The sequence below is a fragment of the Notolepis coatsorum genome, assembly GCF_963971535.1.
Source record: "Notolepis coatsorum genome assembly, chromosome: 3".
NCBI lineage: Eukaryota > Metazoa > Chordata > Actinopteri > Aulopiformes > Paralepididae > Notolepis > Notolepis coatsorum.
Window position 1 is genome coordinate 19,357,566 of NC_140167.1, and position 24,055 is coordinate 19,381,620.

Below are 24,055 nucleotides of genomic sequence, written 5' to 3' on the forward strand. Positions count from 1 at the left end.
AATGTTATGCGTGTGTCTGCATGTTGAGCCAGAATGTTATGTGTGTCTGTATGTTGAGACAGAATGTTATGTGTGTTTATGTTGAGACAGAATGTTATGTGTGTATGTTGAGACAGAATGTTATGTGTGTATGTTGAGACAGAATGTTATGTGTGTATGTTGAGACAGAATGTTATGTGTGTGTTTGTATGTTGAGACAGAATGTTATGCGTGTGTTTATGTTGAGACAGAATGTTATGTGTGTATGTTGAGACAGAATGTTATGCGTGTGTTTGTATGTTGGGACAGAATGTTATGCGTGTGTCTGTATGTTGAGACAGAATGTTATGTGTGTGTCTGTATGTTGAGACAGAATGTTATGTGTGTTTATGTTGAGACAGAATGTTATGTGTGTGTCTGTATGTTGGGACAGAATGTTATGTGTGTGTGTATGTTGAGACAGAATGTTATGTGTGTGTCTGTATGTTGGGTCAGAATGTTATGTGTGTGTCTGTATGTTGGGACAGAATGTTATGCGTGTGTCTGTATGTTGAGACATAATGTTATGCGTGTGTCTGTATGTTGAGACAGAATGTTGTGTGTGTCTGTATGTTGAGACAGAATGTTATGTGTGTGTCTGTATGTTGAGACAGAATGTTATGTGTGTGTCTGTATGTTGAGACAGAATGTTATGTGTGTGTGTGTATGTTGGGACAGAATGTTATGTGTGTTTATGTTGAGACAGAATGTTATGTGTGTGTCTGTATGTTGGGTCAGAATGTTATGTGTGTCTGTATGTTGAGACAGAATGTTATGTGTGTCTGTATGTTGAGACAGAATGTTGTGTTTATGTTGAGACAGAATGTTATGTGTGTGTCTGTATGTTGAGACAGAATGTTATGTGTGTCTGTATGTTGAGACAGAATGTTGTGTGTGTGTTTATGTTGAGACATAATGTTATGCGTGTGTCTGTATGTTGAGACAGAATGTTATGTGTGTGTCTGTATGTTGAGCCAGAATGTTATGCGTGTGTCTGTATGTTGAGACAGAATGTTATGTGTGTGTTTGTATGTTGGGACAGAATGTTATGTGTGTGTTTATGTTGAGACAGAATGTTATGTGTGTCTGTATGTTGGGTCAGAATGTTATGTGTGTCTGTATGTTGAGACAGAATGTTATGTGTGTCTGTATGTTGAGACAGAATGTTATGCGTGTGTGTGTATGTTGGGACAGAATGTTATGCGTGTGTCTGTATGTTGGGACAGAATGTTATGTGTGTGTTTGTATGTTGGGACAGAATGTTATGCGTGTGTCTGTATGTTGAGACAGAATGTTATGTGTGTGTCTGTATGTTGGGTCAGAATGTTATGTGTGTGTGTATGTTGGGACAGAATGTTATGCGTGTGTCTGTATGTTGGGACAGAATGTTATGCGTGTGTCTGTATGTTGAGACAGAATGTTATGTGTGCGTCTGTATGTTGAGACAGAATGTTATGTGTGTGTTTGTATGTTGGGACAGAATGTTATGCGTGCGTCTGTATGTTGAGCCAGAATGTTATGTGTGCGTCTGTATGTTGGGTCAGAATGTTATGTGTGTGCACACTTTGATATTGATGCTGGGGTGTTATTTTGCACAGGCATCCATATAATTTTAACTTGCAAGACAAAATGCTGAAATGCTGACTAATCTGGTTAGGCGCTTAGACGGATACAGTACAAACGGGGCAAGGACAGTGATTGGCTTTCACTTGCAAAGAACGTCGAAAACTCAGCTTGGTTGTGTGTGACGTGTGAGTGAAATGTATACATATTAAGGGAGAGGTTTAGTAAATGTGAAATGGGGCTAAGAGACCGTTGTCGGAGCATCATGGTGTAGAGAAAGATGTGCAGGAAAAGATCAAAACGACCCTTTCCAGGCTCTGTGTGCCAGGTAACCTATCTATCATCTATCCATAAGAAATGTAACGCATCTATCATCCATCCATTATCCATAAGAAATGTAACTCGTCTATCATCCATCCATTAAATAGGTAACACATCTATCATCCATCCATTATCCATAAGACAGGTAACGCATCCATCATCCATCCATTAAATAGGTAACACATCTATCATCCATCCATTATCCATAAGAAAGGTACTACATCTATCATCCATCCATTATCCATAATAATAATAATAATTAATTTAATTTATATAGCGCTTCTCAATAACCCGAAGTCGCTGACAGTAGTCGGGAGCAGGGGTACAAACAAAGAAACGAAAGCAAAGAAACAAAAACAAAACAACAAAGAAACAAAAACAAAAGGAACATGAGACCATGGGGGGAACGGGGGAGACAACCTGATGGCACAAAAAAAGACTGGAGACATATCAATCAGGTTGGAGGGGAGGGGGGGGTTTAGGGGTGGGGGGGGTTGAAGGCAAGGGAGAACAGGTGGGTTTTGAGGCGAGCTTTGAAGGTGGAGAGTGTAGGGGAGTCTCTGATGGACTGGGCGAGGGAGTTCCAGAGTCGGGGTGCAGTGCGAGAGAAGGCCCGATCTCCGAAGTTTTTAAGCTTGGATGTCGGGACAGTGAGGGAGGCAGTGGAGGAGGACCGGAGGGAACATATCTCATCCATCCATTATCCATACTGTAAGACAGGTAACGCATCTATCATCCATCCATTATCCATAAGACAGGTAACGCATCCATCATCCATCCATTATCCATAAGACGGGTAATTCAATCATTCAGATCATTACAAAAGAACAACACCCCTTGTGTCTCGTATAGGCCTCTGTGTCTCATATAGCAGTAAAACCAGAGAGACACCGTAGGCCTTTGTGTCTCGTATAGCAGTAAGACCAGAAAGACGCTGTAGGCCATTTTCTCGTCTGCCCGCTGACATTTAGCTTAAATGCTGCTGCTTCTTTCCAACCGTGATTGTCATCCAATGATTCGTTTCACAGGGTGCCCTTTACCGATGGAGGAGACCGGATCAAGCGATACAGTTAGATGGTGTTATATGATCGGGAGGCTTTTAAGTTGTTTTGACTTTGATCCTTTTAATAGGTCAAAACCGGCAGTGTCTGTCTAACACAAACGCTGCTCGAGATGCGTGTGTCTAGGTTGTACGTGTTAGTGTCTCTGTACGTCTGTTTATATGATAAATTGGAGTCCTGGGGGCGTATTTCAGATTCACATTTTTTAATATCACGTCTTTCATGTTCAAGTACAGGAGAAAGTCTTTGGTCTTGGTTCCTCAACCGTACAGCAGCAATGGTAATAAAAAAGCAATAAGATGGCAGCATACGAAATAACTTTGGAGTAGCATTAAAAAATATAATACAGTAACGTTATATAATTAAGCAATAATACACGAGAACCAGTGGAATATTCATGATATCCCACTGGTTCAAGTGTGTTATTGCTTTTATACAGCAAGTTGCACCGTCTGGAAAAATATAGGATGAATACAGACAATTCTAGGGTATTTTATATTTCAGTGAACTTGGTGTAGAAAAATAGTTCAAGTTTGCTTTTTATTTGTCAGAACAGGATACTTTATAATGAAATGCTTGTTTCTTCTGAGCCCTGAGAGTGTGCTACATACAGTAAAGAGAAAGTACGGTAAGTAAAAACAATTAAGAAGTAAAAAGCAGGTAAAGTCAATATACATATATACAATATACAATACAGAGTAAAATGAGTAACGGTGAGGTAGAATGCAGAGGTACAAAACTTGGGGTAGGGTGCAAATGAGGTATGAATGTGGTGCAAATCTCTTTAATAATAGATAAATATAAAGTGTGTTAAAGTGAGTGGTAAGGTGAGTGTTTGTTTAAAGTGAGTGTGTACATGTGGATGTGTGTGCAGTGTGTGTAGATGATGGGTTGTTACATAGTGTCATTGTCATTGAGCATCCTGATGGCCTGGGGATAGAAGCTCCTTCTGAGTCTCTCTGTACTGGCCATGAGGCTCCGGTAGCGCTTGCCTGACCGCAGCAGTTCAAAGAGGCAGTTGTTTGGGTGACTAGAGTCTTTGATTATACTCTTAGCCTTGGCCCTGCAACGCTTGTTATAAACGTCCTGGAGAGTGGGAAGCCCACCTCCAATTATGCGCTCCGCTGAACGGGCCACTCTCTGTAGTAGGGCTGGGCGATTCTTGCTAAAATGTGAATCACTGTTTTTCTCTCTAAGAATTGAGAAATGGAAAAGAAAAAGAAAAGGAAATAAAAACTGATCTTCATCCCGCCCGGTTAGAGCCGAATAAAGATAATAAACAAACGTAACAATCCTCGCACCGTTTACTGGATAGCTCAAGTGTTGGATGATAAAAAGGGCAAGAGATAAATAATAATGAAAAAACTGATAAGATTATACGGCGTCTGAATTACATTCAATTAGTCCGTAATCATGTTTGTGATTGAAACAGTACCGTATAGAGAAGTCAGGTATTACTGTCTTGAAAATTGAGTAAGCAGCGGTCGAAAGTGATTACCATAATGCCGGGCTGGCTAGCTAGCCGGTGTGCTAAAAGCACACGTGCAGTGAGGACGGTAGCTTGGTTAGCTTGTATGCTAGCCGCCCGCCCACACGTGGAATCAGCTCCGCTCCTATGGGGATGCTAGCCTGCATAGCTAGCATGTTAGCAGGCCACGCGTGAAGCCCGCCTCAGGTACCCGCTCCAGCCCCTCATTGCCCATCGCTCGGCGCATGCTCCACCGCGGCCTGTCCGCTCACCCCCGTCTGAGCGACCGTGCTGCTTCTTCGGATGTAGTCCTCCGCCTCAGATGGTGACTTGAACAGCCGGTTGCACGATACCTCTCCCCGTCCCGTCTTTACCTTTAGCGTTGCTGGGAATAGCAGAAACACCTCCACAGCTCGCTCTCGTGCCAGATCCGCCTGCGAATGCTCTTCACCGTTTAGCTGTGTAATCGCTAAAGTCAGCGGCAAATCTCAATGTACAGCCATTCACAACCGGAGGTTTCTGTCTGGCCTCTCTCAGTATATGCTGTCTCGTCTGGAATCTCAGGCAGCAGAAAATGAATGTGCGAGGGTTTGCACGTCCGCCCTTCAACTGGATAGCGGGTCTAAAGATCCTATGCGCTCTTTCGATCTCAGGTCGAGCTAGCTTTGGGAACCATTTTGGGACCATTTCCTCAAGGTACCCTATCGGGTCGTCATCCTCCGTTTCATCAGGCAGTCCATAAATTCTCACATTGCATCTCCTACCACGGTCCTCCAGGTCTGCCGCCTTCATCTCACAATCACGTAGCCTGTCCAAGTTTAATATTCCTGCAACGTTGGTCTCAGCCGTCTGCATGTGACAGAGAGAGAGGGGCCCGCTGAGGGGCCCCCATGTAACCAATTTGACAAGAAGACATATTGGGGGTCATTTTGACCTGGCTAGACCCATAGAGGTACACCCACACATTTAAAACAGCCAAGGTCGACCAAAGTGCTGTACAGTATGTGTGGGTAAAACAATCACAGATTAAAGCATACACAGTAAAACAGTGACACATACTGTATACACAGTGAAAACACACATCATGCTTCAAAAGGCCAGTGAGAAACGGTGGGTTCTTAGTGATGATTCAAACATTTCTAGTGTCTGGGCTGATCTAATGTGGAAAGGTAGACTGGTAATGTGGAAAGGTAGACTAACTCACACACACACTCACTTTAAACAAACAACTCACTGCAGCACCCACTTTACACACTTTAGAACACCTAAACACACTTTATATTTATTGGTAAAGAATTTGCACTACAACCCATACCTCATTACACCTTACTGTAAATTGTACCTAAATTGTACCTCATCCCATTTCTGCTTTGCACTATATAGTATATTGTATATTAGTATATTGTATAGTATATTGTATGGTAACTCAGTTACTTCTACTCTGCATTGAACATTGTACATATGTACATACTGAACACTTGTGCCTACGTAATTGAATTCTATTTTATACTTCTATTTTATACTTGCTATACTTATTTTTATTTTATTTTATACTTACCTATTTTTGTCTAGCACAGTCTGGAGCGTAACAGAAAGAAGCATTTTGTATAAAAGTATTCTGTATAATAAAGAAACTTGAACTTTAACTTGAGGTGACCAGGAATACCTGTTTTTTCTAAAATTCAGTTCAAATGCCATCTTGGAATAACACGATTGTGTGCAGACAATTGAAAATGTTGGGTTCCTTTCCACTTTCTTGAAGATAGAATGTTTTTTAATACTTGTTCTAGAACTGCATTTTTTGCACTTGTTTGTTAAGTTACTGGGAATACCCTTTCCTTGTTTTTGCTCATTTTAACAGACAAAACACAACACATTCTAGTAATTCTGGTTTACATCTAACCCTTATTATTGCTGTTATGATTTCCAAAAATAAAATCTCACCAATCTTTAGTAAAATAGGAGATTCGCGGTAACCTGGGATCAATATGTGAAACGTAATTATCTCCTAAAATAATTGGCCACAAAAGACGAAACTCATTTTGGTTGTTCATTGGGGTGCCAAGATCATGCCCAAAACATATCATGCATCTGCCATGAAAATTAAGCCTTTTTTGTTCGTCATCAATTGAAGGCCATGAACTATGTTGACTCATATCCCTCTACCCGGATTTTTCCTTCAGATTCAGCTAAATTTGAATTCTCTTGAGATAACTCGGGGAGAACTATGGTTATATGTTACATGATGATGATATCCCTACAAAACAACCAAAACATTTAAATTCCCTCTTAAATTGGAGGAGATAAGTGAATTGGTATTCCCTGTAACTTAGGTCAACTTTAGAGGTCCGCCATCCCTCATTACATGATGTTTTTTAATTTTTTTTAAATGTGAATTATTTGGCATCTATAACAATCATTTTTGACAAATATTTGAATGTTCGTATAACGTCCTAGGTTATATGGCTTAGAAATGGGGCAGGTTACCGGGAATACATGCGTTACCCATAGAGAGAGAGAGAGAGAGAGAGAGATCATTATAAGCGCCTTGCAAGTTGCAACGTTGGTTAAGATATGAAAATACTTGCTAGCTTGGCGGCTACGTGGTGCAGTGGGCAAGGCGCTCACCACGAATACTGGAGGCTGAGCTCAAACAGATCATCTCCCTGTTCGAGCCCAGCGCTCCACATTGCTTTCAGTTTAGCTGGTCATCCGCACTAATACACATTGGCAGTATTAGGGGGAGGGAAAACTGATGGGTGGGGATCGGGCGTTGTGGACAGCGACTCCTACAGGTCGGTTGGTGCGCCTGCGCAGTAGAATCAGGAAGCGACGGGGGCGGGGCCCCTCCAAACCCCAGACCCCCGACGCTGAAAGATCGAGCCACGCAGGTGGAAAGATGCGACTGCTGTTACCTCGAGTATCGGAGGGGACTCGTATGACTTAAGGCCTCTACATGCTACAGCAACTTCAAAGCAACACAACATCAGCGCGATTTCAACGCGGTTGTTTTAGAGGGTCTTGTAGACTGTGTTGCGAGGACGTTGCGTACATGTCCCCCAAATCTAACCTAAACAGCTGTTGCGTTGATATTGTGTAGCAGTGATTGGTTGGTAGTGAATGGGGACGGGGCTGTCATAGAATAATATTGGTCCCGCAGCGAGGAATACCATCCGCCATTGTTGTAGCCAGCAAGCTATGCTATCAATATTAGCTAAATAATAAGCGTCATAGCTGGCCTTTTTCTGAAAACCCAAGCACATATTGTTCCATAGCATACGCCTTCAGTTGATCATGACAAATCCTCTCTTACCTTGACGATTAAAAAGCCTCCATAATTTAGTAAATAAAGCTGTAGCCAGCCAGCTAGCATTGATGCTATACAAAATGCTATCCACATTAGCTACATAGCTAACCAACTAAATACAATGGTATCCTGAGGTAACGTTAAATACAACGTTTGCTAGTTGAAATGACTGGACACACACAGGGACAAGTTAAACATCAATCAATAAATTTATTTCAACAGGTAGTTTGAGCTGCATGAGCCGAGGTCTTTCTCTCCTCTCCATTGGAAACTAATGCCGTTACGGTAACGTTAGCTCGAAAAGCACAGAAACGGGCGACAGAAGTTAAGCTGCTAGCAACAGACACTATAACACTTCCGGTCGGGGGATTTCAAAATAAAAGAGCGACGTCTAAAAGCACCGGAAATACGTTTATTTTGTACATTATCTAACGTTAACACGAACCTAAACTAACTTTAGTTAAACTAACTTTGCGCGTCGATGTTGCAGAAGCATAAAGGCAGAGTGTCTACAACACCGTTGCTTTGTCGATGTTGTGGTGCAGTTGCTTTGAAGTTGCTGTAGCATGTAGAGGCCTTTAGTCCACATTGCAGCCGGCTTGTGGGAGGCATGAAACGGCGTTCGAAGACAGGGGAGGGTTGAATTGGACGATACGAAATTGGGATGGGAGAAAAATAGAAAACGGGGGAAAAAAATACTTGCTAGCTTACTTACAGAGACTTGTGGCGGTTGTAGCTGTGTTCAACTTCGAACGAGCCTGCCAGCTTGATTTGAGCCAGGCAGAAAACGGGTCCAGAAACGAAAGTTTTAAAACTTTTAATCCACACCACAATATGTAAACAAAGGTTTTAACCATCCACAACAGAATACTGCAGTCCAAATGTATTTCCGATGCTTGATTCTTCTCTCAGACCGACGCAATGTCTTGAAACTTATGTTTATTGTCGACGCGAGTGTAGTAGCAGTGTGTAAACAAACACGCCCACAATGTGTCTCCGCACACACTGAGTAATTCGACCAGGTATACATCAGCTAATGTAATTGGCTCCCAGACCCAATTTTGAGAATAGATTAACTGCGGCAATTTATTTATCGCGCGATAATAGTCTGCCGTTAACTTAGCCCGGCTCTAATAATAACACTATAACACAAATCTGATTAGCATTATTACTCTGTAGTACTTATTTATATATATACTCCAGTTTAATCCAACCCGCACATTACTGTTGCATTTGCACTCGGGTTAGATGCCCAACCTCTTTTCGTTGTACTGTACTTGTGCTGTAGAATGACAATAAATGTGAATCTAATCTAAAACTTATTGATTCAATTCAATTGATACCTTGATGGTTATATTGATTTTCAACACCCAGCCTTACTATACTAGGGGCGACAGTGCCTTGAGAGGTAGATCAGTCGTCTGGTAATCCGGAGGTTCCTGGTTCGATTCCCGCTCCTCCCCGGCAGCATGTCGACGTGTCCTTGAGCAAGACACTTAACCCCTAACTGCTCCCGATGAGCAGGTTATAGCACCTTGCATGGTTGTCACCACCATCGGTGTGTGAATGGGTAAAATCAAATGTGACAAACAAATTGTAAAGCTCTTTGGATAAAAACGCCATATAAATGCACCATTTATCATTCACTGGGAATGCTGGGCTAAACACTTCCCCCGTTTTCTCTTTCCTCCCAGAGTTTATGATCGACAGGCCTGAGCAGGAGTTCCTGGACCTGAACGAGAAGGCCAGAGCCCTGAAGCACATCCTCAGCAAGATCCCCGACGAGATCAACGACAGAGTACGCTTCTTACAGACCATCAAGTGAGTGTTCCAGGGCCTCCGCGTCTTAGCCCATCACCTGACTCCTAGGTTGCTAGGGTCTTTGTCAGTTGTTTTACGTGTTGTTTTCTTTCTTTAACAAGTGGTCGTTCTGCAGTATTACATTTATTTGCAGAAGTACAATAAATAGGAAAACGCTATTTTCCAGATTTGTTGATTTTAAAGGAAGACTGTCTTTGCCTCATCTCTAGCCCAACTAAACATTAGCAAAAATAGTAAACGCTTTTGATATTAGTAAAAGTAGTAAAGGCTTTGAATATGTTGGTTCTCTCAGTCCTGGGCTCTGATTGGTGTTGCTGTTGTTAATTCTCTCAGTCCTGGGCTCTGATTGGTGTTGCTGTTGTTGATTATCTCAGTCCTGTGCTCTGATTGGTGTTGCTGTTGTTGATTCTCTGTCATGTGCTCTGATTGGTGTTGCTGTTGTTGTTGATTATCTCAGTCCTGGGCCCTATTCCCCGTACCTGGTTCAATTAAGTCGATCAAAAGTCCCATTATCCAGATTCAATTAACCCGATGTTTGAATCCGGGCTTTCCCTGTTCCTCGAACGCTGATTCAGTCTTGTTCATTCGAACCAGACTTGATACTCAGGATAATTGCGCACGGCCGCCTCACCTGAAAAGACAGCAGGTGTCGATCGCAGAAATCCTGATTTTCTAACGGCATTGATTGATTGATTGATTGAAAACTTTATTAACAGATTGCAGAATGGGTACAATACAGTACGGCTCAATAGCCTCACCGACAAGTTAAATGCATAATCTATATCATAATCCGTATAAAATATGACGTGCATTATTTAGGACAAAGTAAATCTATAGGCTGAATATGATTTATTATCAGAATTTTAGGTATTTATAATGGGATCTAGACTGTGAGAATTATTTCAGGAAGCGAGCTGGGATTTCTTTGCGAGGCTGTGGCCAACTGAACTAAACCCTGCTCTGGAGCAGGTTAAAACTTTTTGATATGTTGCCATAGTGATTTAGAAAATCGCACGTCGGGGAACGTCTGGCTTAAGTCGAGCTATGCTGAAAATTATCCGGCTAACTCAGTTAGCCAGGTACGAGGAACAGGGCCCAGTGCTCTGATTGGTGTTGCTGTTGTTGATTCTGTCATGTGCTCTGATTGGTGTTGCTGTTGTTGATTCTCTCAGTTCTGGGCCCCGTTCCCCGTACCTGGCTAACTGAGTTAGCCGGATAATTTTCAGCATAGCTTGACTTAAGCCAGACCTTTCCATTCCCCGACGCTCGATTGTCTAAATCACTATGACAACAGATCAAAAAGTTTGAACCTGGTCGAGGGCAGGGTTAAGTTCAGTTAGCTGGATGAACTATGGCCACGCCCCCGCAAAGAAATCCCAGCTCCCTTCCTGAAATATTTCTCACAGTCTAGATCCCATTATGCCATTCTGAATTAGGTTTTTGTGCTTCGTTTGAAATGTAAAATAATAGGTCTGCATCTGCAGTAACGCTGATAATAAATCATATTCAGCCTATTAATTTACTTTGTCCTATATAATGCACGTCATATTTATACGGATACGGCGCTCGCGAGTCGCGACACACAGTTATTTTAATAACGGACTAAACGGATCATTGCAAATGTGAATCCCGCTGGGATATTTTTAATGAATGAAACCTATCGGGTGTAGGGATGGGTACCGAATTCCGTACTTTTGAGGCACTGAACCGAAACACGTCGGTACTACCGAGTATCGAATCAAGTGAGAAACCGATTTTTTATTTTTTATTATTATTATTATTATTATTATTATTATTATTATTATTATTATTATTATTATTATTATTATTATTATTATTATTATTATTATTATTATTATTATTATTTATTATTATTTATTATTATTTTTAACTTTTTTCTTTTCATGTCAACGTTCACACGCACAATATATGCTTACCTAGGATTTGACTTGATTCAACAACAAAGCAGTCGGAGCAATGACAAGCCGAAAACTGTCGAAATTGTAGTTATTTGAAGTTTGGATTTTTTTTTTACGACTGAGGTAGGTAAATTAAATTTCTTGAGACTAAAGTACCGAAAAAAGGTACCGTTGGGTACCGGTATCGATTCACAGGTACCGGTACCGGTTCAAATGTGAAAGGTACCCATCCCTAATCGGGTGTTTGGCTCTGATTAGTTTAATATTCTTCGCTGTGTATTTGCTTAACGGAGCACCCGGATGCGTTTCATTCAAGCTGAAGCGTCTATGCGCGGATTGTGGATATGAATTATGAGGAATCTGAATCTGTGGAGTATTTAATTGTATCACTGTGACAGTGTCACACGTTATTGTGATATTGTAACTGGGATTAAAATATATGAGGAGATGCGCTGTTTGATGGATTTGATGACGTGACTTGATAAATTGAATGAGCCTTTGACGTTTTTGATGAATGAATTTGAGAAAATGCATTTATCTTTTCAAGCACTGTTATCTGATGATGAACATGAGGTGTCACTGGTATAAACCAAATGGTAATCAATTCAATGCATGTATGGATTAGGTCCGAAACAGATTAAAACCTGATGAATAGTGTAACTGCAAGCCTCCCTCCAAGCCTCTCTTTGGAAACCATGTATTTATATAGTACATAATACCTAAGCACATACAGATATCCTCATGATATAATTCGTATCAATTAGATATACTATTTGGGCTTGTTTTTATCGTTATTCTGAAAGAGCTGAACTAATTATTTTCGCTAGCAAGATCTCATTTGATTATTCATTCCATAAGCCTATACTGCCAGCAGGCACGCCCATTCTGCAATCTGTTAATAAAGTTTTAAATCAATCAATCAATGCCGTTAGAAGATCAGGATTTCTGCTATCGACACTTGCTGTCTTTTCAGCTGAGGAGGGCGCGTGCAATTATCCTGAGTCTCAAGTCTGGTTCAAATGAACGAGACTGAATCCACCTTCGAGGAACAGGAAAATCCCGGATTCAAACATCGGGTTAATTGAATCTGGATAATGGGACTCTTGATCAACTTAGTTGAACCAGGTACGGGGAATAGGGCCCTGGGCTCTGATTGGTGTTGCTAATGTTGATTCTCAGTCCTGCGCTCTGATTGCTGTTGCTATTGTTGGTTCGGTCAGTCCTATGCTCTGATTGGTATTGCTGTTGTTGATTTCCTACAGAGACATTGCCAGTGCTATAAAGGAGCTTCTTGACACAGTCAACACAGTCTTTAAGAAATACCAGTACCAGAATCGCAGAGTGAGTAACACACACACACACACACACACACACACACACACACACACACACACACACACACACACACACACACCAGGCCACGTGAGCGGATCGGCGCGGGCGTGAAATCAGCTCTTCGCTCTAGATGGCTTGTTTTCCTCCGCTATTCGCTCATGTTGACCCCGCCCCCAAGTCGCTCTCCGCTCGCTCACCTTGAATCGAGCGCTCCCTGCTCTACATCCCTCGGCAGATTTTTAGATGTTTTTGGAGCATGGTGTAAATTAGCTCAAACAACAGTCTACACCCCCTGGGCCCCTTAACAATTGTTTGTATTGAGCCGTATTGTAATTGTACCCATTCTGCAATGTTAAATAACGTTGTTTATCCATTCACTAGCTCTACTAAGCGATGATAGCTAGCCTAGCCACAATGCTATGGTCGCTGCCATTAACGTTAGCATGTAAGCTAACGACAACAACAATGGCGTCATATACTTTTTCTAACAGGATGTGAGTGACGGTTCACCCTTCTCATTGGTTGAAAATGGCCTTCATGTTTGTACATTGCCATCTGTTGCTTTGGCATTGTACTACATGTATATTACATCAGTGTTAAACCACTGTGAGCGGCCCGGAGTGGATTGGAGCGGAGGAGAACTCTCGCTCCGGACGTCGCGCCGACCCATTTTAAAACCCACTCCTCGCTCACGTCAAAACCGCCCGCTCCGCTCCCCGCGCCGCTCACGTGCACTGACACACACACACACACACACACACACACACACGCATTGTTCTCTGCTTTATGAGAAGATGGTGCAGGGAAAGTACATAAATATGATACTTTGACTGAGATGGATGTTAAGCCTGATGGTGCCGGTACCGGGTTGAGATTTATTTCACGTCAAAAATAGATCAATACAGACCGTATGAATTAATGTTTTAACTGCAACTTCTGTATGAAAAGTGCTATACAAAAAGAAATTAAAATAAAAATGTATTAATTTTTTTTTTTCCAAATGTAGCCAAGAGTAAAGACTCGAACCGTATGAAAACAGCAGTCAAAGTGTATATTTTCAGCACTGTTTGTTTACCAATTTTTTGTGCACTTGATCTCAAGAAGGTGCTGAATGAGCTCAGTGGCAATTTTTCACATATGGTCAATGTTAGCATGGTGTTATTCACCGTCAAAGATGGAAAAACGTGTAAATTTATATTCTCTTTTGGTTCATTACAATTTACTCAAGCATATTAACAGACACAATATTTCTGTAGAATTGGAGCAATCTTCCATTTACTTGGGTATGTACTTTTAGGTGAATTTTCTGAAAATATGGCTAGGGCTTAAGAGGTTCATTTACATGGTAGCTTAAATCCACAAGGTGGTGTAGTAGCACTGCTAAATTCAAGATTCATCACATACATACACAAGACATAATATAGTGAAATGAAGGTGGCCATGCCCGCTTCGATTGTGCAAGAAAGAATAATACAAATAATAATAGAATATAAATAAAATAGACATGATAAAAGTACTAAGATAAAATACAAAAGGTAATGAGTCCTATGTACACTATTATACAATATACAGTTATACTCTGTCACTATGCTATCCTAACTATACAAAAACATCCAGTTATGTTTTTCCCCCCTTTTAAAGTGACCTTTTTTCTTTTAAAGTTGCCTTTCCTTGTGTGTTTAAAGGGACCTGTGGTGTGTTTGTGTGAGAGAGAGTGCAGAATGGGTGTGTGTGTGTTCATGTGTGCTTGTGTGTGGAGAGATCAGTGTTCAATGTTCTGATCGCCTGGGGGAAGAAGCTGAGCCTGAGTCTCTCTGTTCTTGCTGCATGTATGCGGAGGCGCTTGCCTGACCGCAGCAGCTTGAACAGGCTATTGTTGGGGTGGTGAGGGTCCTTCATTATTCTGCAGGCTCTGGATTTGCACATCCTATTGTATAAGTCCTGCAGGGGTGGTAGTGCAATACCCATAGTACGCTCTGCTGAGTGCACCACTCTCTGTAGGGCCTTCCTGTCCTGGGCAGTGCAGTGCAGTTTCCAAACCAGGCAGTGATGTTCCCAGTCAGGATGCTCTCTACAGCCCCGGAGTAGAAGGCGTGGAGTATCTTCCCCGATACGCTGTACTTCCTTAATTGTCTCAGGTGATAGAGGCGCTGCTTTGCCTTTTTTACCACAGTGTCTATGTGTGTTGTCCATGTCGGGTCCTCTGTGATGCGGACTCCCAGGTACTTAAAACTGCTCACCCTGTCCACGATAGCCACATTTATCCACAGTGTGTCCCCTGCTGTATTCTCCTAAAATCCACGATCAGCTCCTTGGTCTTACCGATGTTCAGGAGTAGGCTGTTATCCCGGCACCAGCGTGCCAGGACATCAACCTCCTCCCGGTAGGCCTTCTCGTCGTTGTCAGAGATCAGACCCACCACCACTGTGTCGTCTGCAAACTTCACTATGGAGTTGGAGCTGAACCTGGCCACATGTTCCTGTGTACAGTGAATACGGCAGGGGGCTGAGAACACAGCCCTGGGGGGACCCGATGCTCAGGGTGATTGAGTTGGAGGTATGTCCACCCACCCTGACCGCCTGGGGCCTGTCGGTCAGAAAGTCCAGGATCCAGGCGTTCAGGGTGGGGTTCAGACCCAGATCGATCAACTTGTCAGCCAGTCTGGTGGGGACTATTGTATTGAAAGCTGAACTATAGTCAATGAACAGCAATCTCACATAGCCCCCCTTCTGACTGTTGAGGTGAGAAAGGGTGTTGTGCAGTACCTGGGAGACCACGTCGTCAGTGGACCTGTTTGTCCTGTATGCAAACTGCAATGGGTCCATGGTACTAGGGAGGGAGGCACATATGTAATCCTTGACCAGCCTCTCAAAGCATTTCATGACCACAGAGGTGACTGCCACTGGTCTGTAGTAATTTAGGCCTGCTGGGGAGGAGTTTTTTTGGTACAGTGATTATAGTGGATACCTTGAAGCAGGCAGGGACCACGGACTCGGCCAGGGATAGGTTGAATATAGTGGTGAACACTGGGGCTAGCTGGTTAGCACAGGACTTAACCTGTTAAGCTGTAGCCCTATTTTCAGAAATCTCACCTAAAGGTACATGCCTAAGTAAATGGAAGATTTCTCCACTTCTACAAGGCCAATTTGCATGTTCTTGGTATCTAGGAACATCTAGGGACCTGGGGGTATGTATTTCCAGTGTCAGAAATATTGTGTCTGTTACTAGGCTTGAGTAAATTGTAATGAAAAAAGGGAGAATATAAATTATGATTTATTTTTGCATCTGTGCCGGTGAATAACACCATGTTACAATTGTGAGCCAGCCGAGCTCGCTCACTGAGCTCATTCAGCACCTTCTTGAGATCAAGTGTAAAAAAAATCTAAGCAAATGAATAAAGGGAAGATGATTAAACAGAAGGATTTGTAGATACAGTAATAAATGATTTAATTATAAATTCATATTTTACCTTGAACTTGACCTTATTATGGCCAAATCATACATCTATGGATAGGGAAAAGGCTCCTCTTTCCAATGGCAGGGTTTAGTAATTTCCTTGCGGTTTTACGATAAAATAGATATAATTAGCATTTTTCCGATAAATTCGTATTTTCGGTAAATCGTAAAAAAGAAAATATACACTTTGACTACTGTTTTGATAGGGTTATGGTATTTACTCTTGGCTACAAAAAAAATAATTAAAAAACAGAACCTTTTAACACTTTGACTGCCACTCATGACTTTTCTCGGATTTACAATAGTTACGTTGAAAGCCACTCACGAGATTTTTCGGAATCTTTTTTTTTTCTTTTTTCTTTTTTTAATAAAGCGATCTGAAATCATATTGCATCACGCGAGCCTACCCAAAGGCCGCCGGCGATCAGATGTGAAAAAAGCGCCCCCTATCGTCTCCCAGATGACATCAGGGATTTTGGAATGGACTCAATGAAAATGGATGGGGAAAAAAAATTATTCCAGTCCACATTTTCCAGTCCACTGATGCAGCCGGGGTTACCAGAGTTCATTCTGGAGACTCTGAGCCACGGCAAGCATGAGATCTACTGTATACACGTTAGATCTATACACTTATCGATTTTTTCGAATGGTGATCAGGAATTGGAATATACCAGTTGGATACCATCTGATCGCAGGTAAGGAATCCATGTTATCAGTGTTAGGATAATCGGACTCGTTTTGATGAAGATATAAGCTTTTTTCTGATATGTGCTCCAGCGGTTTCACTGTAAAATCCATGAGGAAATGAAAACTGCTATAAGCGCGCGCCTCGAATGTGCGTGCGTGTACGGATAATATTGATCATCTAGCGTAAATAGGCCGACAAATAGCAACATTCTGTAATATTCCAGTAAAAGACGATTATCACAGAATGGCCCAGAATGGGCAGTTTTTTACCTCAAAACGGGTGCTTTTCAAAATGCTCTCAAATGGAAATGAAGCGATAAAAAACCAATCTGCCTTGACAGCACTGACTGGAAAATGATTCTTTGATAAGCAACGGGGCAGATTAGACACATAGCCATAATTTAAAACATAGATTAGGCGATATTAACGTTAACATTAGTGCCGATGGTGGCATTCATGCACTAAGTCGTGCGCCCCCTGGTGGCACTGAAAGTGTTAACATCCAAGGGCCCACATGTGGGCCCTCATGAGGACGATTTGCGACGCGCCACTTTGCCGACCTCTAGCGGCTTGGGTGTGCATTTCTTTTAATACAATATATAGATATAATTAAAGCCCTATTTGTTGCCTGTCAAGTGCCCTTTCAGGTGACGAAATCCGTTCAGCGGTTCTCGAGTTACATGCCGATATGTGAGGCGTGCACCAAAGTACACATTACCACCCCGACTTCCGGGGGCTCTAGCTCATTTGGTGATCTTGAAAAATTTTGGACAGGGTTGTAGCCAATGAGTGTGGCTTTCCAAGGATACCCCATGATATGATAATTGGCGATCTAATACGTTGGGGATCTGTTATCCCATCTGGGCTTTACTTTTTTGCTATGCAATTTGTGGAGATACACACACACACACAACACACACACCTAATCATGTACTAGGGCTGGACGAAAAGGGAAAAAAAATCAATGTCACAATATTCAGGTGTTTGTTCCGCGATATTGATAGATTTCACGATATCTGCATGTATGGTAAAATTCACACGATGGATAATCCAATCAATGTTCAACATATTTGCCTGCATGGTAACGTGAAGTATGATAATGTTCAGTATCAAACTGAAACTTAAGTTGCCAACTGACATTCTCAAATATTTCAGAAATTATTTTGTGAGAAATACGACTTAATATTTGCTTTTAAGCATTAATTTAGGCAACAGTCGTGTGCCACGATTAATGATGTAATAGAACAACCACTGTGCGATAACGCAGATAGACGATACACAATAAATATCGATATATTGCACAGCCTTAACACATTGGTTGCCAATGACGAGTTTTCTTGTTATTTAATCGTTATTTCTTTTATTAGCGATATCCATTCATTTTTCATCCGTCCAGCCTGACATTATCATTGTGAATGGCTCTGAGCTCAAAGGGCAAATACCGCCCCCTATCGTCTCCCGGATGGTAATGCACATCATTGGATTGGAGTCGATGGGACTTGCATCAGAAAAAAGAACTCTGTCCACATTTTACTTCTGGGGCATGCAACCTGATACTAGTGCATTCATTGAGGGGACTGGAAGCAGCGTCGACTATCTGTTTCGGAGTATAACGTTGGATCAATAAACGCGATCGATATTTGGAATGGCGATCAGGAATTGGATTAATCTTTTTGCAGAACATCTGATCTGAGGTAAGGAATCTATTTTACCAGTTTTGGGGTAATCGGATGTTTTTTCACAGCGGTCACAACGTGCGTGTATGACGTTAGCGCTGACCAGGTCATGGATAATTGATTTTTCAGCTCGCTTCTTTAGTGTGCATAAGTACACATATACTATCGATAATCTAGCGTTTATTTGAAAACTATTCATAAATGGGCCGAACAATGACGACGTGTTTTGTGTATTCCAGTAAAGAGCTATTTTCGCGGATTTTTCTGGAATCACTAGAAATCTTCAAAACTATACTCGTATGCAAAACGGTATAAAACGGAAATTTACTGATGAAAAAACAATCCGTTTCGTACATGTTGACTGCAAGCAAGTCATTGATGAGCGACAGGTGTATTAGACACACAGCCATAATTTAAGATATAGTTTATGCGTTCGCAAATGTGCTCGTCCTCCCATTGATTAACGTGCTGGCATCCAAGCGATAAATCAGCATATCCGGCTGGCAACCAATGTGTTAACATGTACCATTCCCTTTGCTGTTCATGAAAGTGTTCCTTTCTGTTGTTTCTGTACACAGGCCCTGGAGCACCAGAAAAAGGAGTTTGTGAAATACTCCAAAAGCTTCAGCGACACCCTCAAAACATACTTCAAAGACGGAAAGTGAGTAGATCCATAACATCCTGAGCTGTGCTGAAGATCTGTGCTGAAGAGCTGGGCTGATACTGCGGGGGTCAGCGTCTCCACGGTTACTATGAAAACATCACCGCAAAGAGAGAGAGCCTACACTGAGATATACCTGCCTGTATTCTGATGAGCTGTTTGGATGGGACATAATAACACTACTCCTCACCTTCAAAGCCCTCCATAGCCTGGCCCCCCCCTACCTGACTGACCTCCTTCTCCCCTACCGCCCCACCCGTTTCCTCCGGTCCTCTTCCACTCTTTCCCTCACTGTCCCGTCATCCAAACTGAAAAGTTTTGGTAACCGGGCATTCTCACGAGCTGCACCCCGACTCTGGAACTCCCTCCCTCAGACCATCAGAGACTCTCCCTCACTCTCCACCTTCAAATCCAGACTCAAAAACCTACCTGTTCTCCCAAGCATTCAACCTTCCTTACCCATAACCACCCTCCTCCAACTCGCCACCATTTCCCCCTGCCCCACGTTCTCTCCTCTCCTGCCCCCCCCCAACCCCCTTGGTTTTCCCTTACTCTCCTCCCGACTGTCTCCCCTACTCACTCCCGTATTTGTTATCCGTTACTCGTGGTTTTATGTTTCCTGTGTATTCTTATTGTCCTCCGTTTCCCTATGGTTCTGTTTCTTTGTTTTCTTTGTTTCTTTTTTGCCTATTGTCAGCGACTTTGGGTCTTTGAAAAGCGCTATACAAAATAAATGAATTATTATTATTATTATTATTATAATAATAATAATCTTTATTTGTATAGCACCTGTCTTACAAACAGCCCAAAGTGCTACACACCAGTAATGTAGACATAATAGACATACAATGAGCATAAATATAGACTAGTATAAAATGAGCAGAGAATTTACTAAATAAAAACAATACATAAAGTGCAGACATAAAACAAGTATAAAATAGACTGTAATCATAAAATAGACGACATGCATTCATACGTTCAATCGATAATGCGAGTTCTCCATCCGTTACCTGTATGCTCTGTCGCTTTGACACCATGTACGCTTGGACCCCAGTGATTTACATTTGGTCATGTAGCTGACACTTTTATCCAGACTCTGGCAGCTAAGGGTGGCATTGTTTGTCAAATAGTAACAAGCTCGAGTGTTACACTATGTTTTTAGTCGACGGCGAAAAAAATAAAAGAATTGACCGGGTTTATGCTGTCCTGACTGGTGGGGAGTTCGTTCCACCACTGTGGAGCCAGGGCCGAGAATAGCCTGTGAGAATAGTCACAAATGAGAGACTCCTCCCTTGGATACAGTATTGAAGAAGCAAGTTATTCAAATGGCCGGCTGTAAAGCAAGTGTAAATAAGTAGGTCAAAGCGACTTGTGGTCGACATCAGCCATACGAGGGAGTCTAGACCAGGGAGATGGATTGCAGGGCGCTGCGCCTACCGTCCGCTCCCAGCACATACAGTTACCCAAGCTGTGTCATTTGTACACTGAGCTGGTGAACGCTCTACCGAGCACCTTGCGAATGTCTTCATTTGGCCAGCGGCATTGGTTGCTACTCGGAGTCAAGTCTCGTTTGTCTGAACTAGAGTGTAGGTCTGTCAGAGCTATAAAATGGTTACATTTTCATTACACGTTGAAATACCCACAACGCCAAAACAAACACGGAGTCTAAATTTTTTTTGCCAAAAGGCTTTTTATTTGCATGCGTTTACCTTCCCCGTCAACTTCTAGGGTTTGGGTTAAATTAGGTTAACCCAAGAAGCCCTGCGTCATCACTTTATCCATTTAACGCACAGAGTGGTAAATATAGTCCAACTTGACTGCTATTGTTCAAGTCTTTTAGGTGACTCCCTGCTGTGGAAGCCAGGCATGAAAGGCATACATAAATAAAGAACCACAGGAGCTATAAACTCCCCGTGGGCACAACATACTGAGCAGAACCAGAGAAGGTGGTGGTTGAAGAAAACACACACAATAAAGTAATGGCAGCAAATAGTGCTTGGAGTGAATCAGCTACTTATTTTATGCTCATATATAGTTTCAAGTTTTGTTTTATTTGTCACATATATAGGGTACATGTACATTACAGTGACATGCTTGGTTCTGTATGAGCCCCCTGAGATTGTGCTTCATACATAAAAAAAAAAAAAAGAATAAAGACCAAACACTATACAAAATAATATACAAACTAAAGTACAAAATGCTAAAATATATACGTTATTTACTGCATAAATATGCATTATATATATTGTATATATATAATATATATATATATATGCACACACATATTTGTCTGAATATACCTGCATATAATCCCTTTAGGTGAGGCCGGAGATCAAGTCAAGAGTTTTCAAGTCAAGTCAAGAGTTTTATTTGTCACGGCATACAAGTATACAATGAAATGCGGGTGGTCTTGCCCGCAACGATGTGCAATACAGTAGTAACAACATATAGTAGAATCCAATAAAACAACATTGTGCAATAAACATATAATAGAATCCAATAAAACAACATTGTGCAATAAACAGGTAACATAGTAGGGCATATCGGTATTTGTACATAAGTTATTTACAGAGCATGGAGGACATGCTAGGTCCTTTGGTAGTGCATATACACTGTTACTGTTACTATACTATTTTTAAAGTGACCTTTCCTTAGTGTCCATAAGTGTGGGCGTGTGCAGCATGAGTGTGTGCTTGCTCATGTTAAAGTGGCTGCTAGTGTGCGAGCGGGTACAGCGTGCGTGTCGTGTGTGTGCTCATGTGTGTTTGTGTGTAGAGAGTTCAGTGTTCAAGGCTCTGATGGCCTGGGGGAAGAAGCTGAGCCGAAGTCTCTCTGTCCTAGTAGCTGGGGTTCGCAGGCGTCTGCCTGACCTCAGCAGCTGGAACAGGCTGTTGTTGGTGTGGTGAGGGTCTTTCATTATTCTGCAGGCTCTCGATTTGCACCTCTTGTTGTATAGAACCTGCAGGGGAGGTAGTGCAATACCCGTGGTACGCTCGGCTGAGCGCACCACTCTCTGTAGGGCCTTCTTGTCCTGTGCCGTGCTATTTCCATACCAGGCAGTTAAATTAAATAGGTAGCGTGCTCAGAACATGGAATATTTTAGACATGGCAAGGACAAGTCCACCCCTCCGTCACAGACCAAGGCTGTAGGCGACACCCAGGGTTCTTAGATAATAAGGTTTGGGTCACTGATGCAGACATAAATTCCTATGCCTAAATGCATAAATAGTCTACCTAGGGCTGTACCGAATTCTTCTAAGCTTCGATCGTAATGTTGACATTCGAATTCTAAATCAACATTAGAATTTGTAATTTTTTATTTAAAAAAATCTCTTTAAACCAATGGGGGTTTTCTTCACAGTTGCAGTTAAAGATTAGGCTACACTAATATTATAATATTATACTATAAGACGTCATCATCACTTTCATACCAACCGTGCCCTTATTGGATTATTTATGTTGATGAAAATGATGAGTTATATTCATTAAAGAAAGTTGATTTAATAAAAGAAAAAGACTAATTTAATCAGATTAATCACTTTATTCAAATTGAGGATTTCGTTAAAAAAAAAATTTAAAGGGACATTTGGGCAACTTTACACAATTCCTGTGAGTATGGAAGACATCTGTAACGTTTATTTAAAAAAATAAATCATTGTTTTATATTTCTAATGGAGTACTCAAAAGCATCATTTTCCAGCCTCAAGATTTCAGCCTGTTATTGGCTGCGCTCCGCCCATAAGCACTTTCAGTGATAGTCATCCACACAGTCTGCGAGTGGCAGACACAGAGAGAGAGAGAGAGCACTGTGTAAAACACAGCTGCGTGCGAGGCCAAAATTATTAGAACACTTGGCATATTTAAGAGGTTTCAGTTGTTGTTTCAATTGGCCATTAAAATACCCATAAAACGAATGAAATATATACAAAGTCATCATTATGCTCTATAGGGCTGCAACTAACGATTATTTTGGTAGTCGACTAATCTGTCGATTTATTTTTTCGATCAGTCGACTAATCTTAACGATTATTTCTGTCACACCCTCCATCTCTGCTTCCTGTGGGCGTGTCTCCTTTTCAGGGCTCCAGTGCATGTTTTACCTCATGTGCTCAAGTCTGCACACGTGTGAATGTCACCCTCCCTCTGCCTTAACATGATCCCATAGAAAATTTAAATAAGGAGGAGGGCGGCTAGGTGGTGTAGTGGGCAAGGCACTCGCCACCAGTGTGGAGACGCTAGGATTCGCGTGTTCGAATCCAGCTCTCCACATTGTTTTCAGTTTAGCTGGTCGTCCGCAGTAATACACATTGGCCGTATTACGGGGAGGGAAAACTGAAGGGTGGGGATCGAACGTTGTGAACAAGCGACTCCTACAAGTCGGTTGGTGCGCCTGCGCAGTAGAATCAGGAAGTGTCGGGGGCAGCGTGAGCCTCCCACGCGTTACTCCTCGACACTGAGAGATCGAGCTGCGCAGGTGAAAAGATGCGACTGCTGTTACCTCAAGTACCGGAGGGGACTTGTGCTATGTATGACTTAGTCCACATTGCAGCCGGCTTGTGGGAGGCAAGAAACAGCGTTCGTGACAGGGGAGGGTTGAATTGGATGATACGAAATTGGGATGGGAGAAAAATATAGAAAAATGGGAGAAAAAGTGGATCAAAAAAAAAAAGAAAATTTAAATAAGGACTCATGAAACATTTGAATTTGGATCTTAATTAAGCTACTTGCTTAATCAAATGTATTTTAATAACAAATACAATAA

At 41.9% G+C, this 24,055-nt stretch overlaps 1 protein-coding gene across 1 annotated transcript in view; it reads left to right on the forward strand.

Annotated features, from left to right (window-relative positions):
• The window catches only part of LOC311224512 (programmed cell death protein 10), a 53,482-nt gene that overhangs the window by 26,459 nt on the left and 2,968 nt on the right, over window positions 1-24,055 (forward strand). The window contains exons 5-7 of the mRNA XM_084309533.1: window positions 9,433-9,559; window positions 12,741-12,819; window positions 19,211-19,293. Coding sequence (XP_084165659.1) covers window positions 9,433-9,559; window positions 12,741-12,819; window positions 19,211-19,293 — 289 coding nt within the window. The remainder of the gene's footprint in view (window positions 1-9,432; window positions 9,560-12,740; window positions 12,820-19,210; window positions 19,294-24,055) is intronic.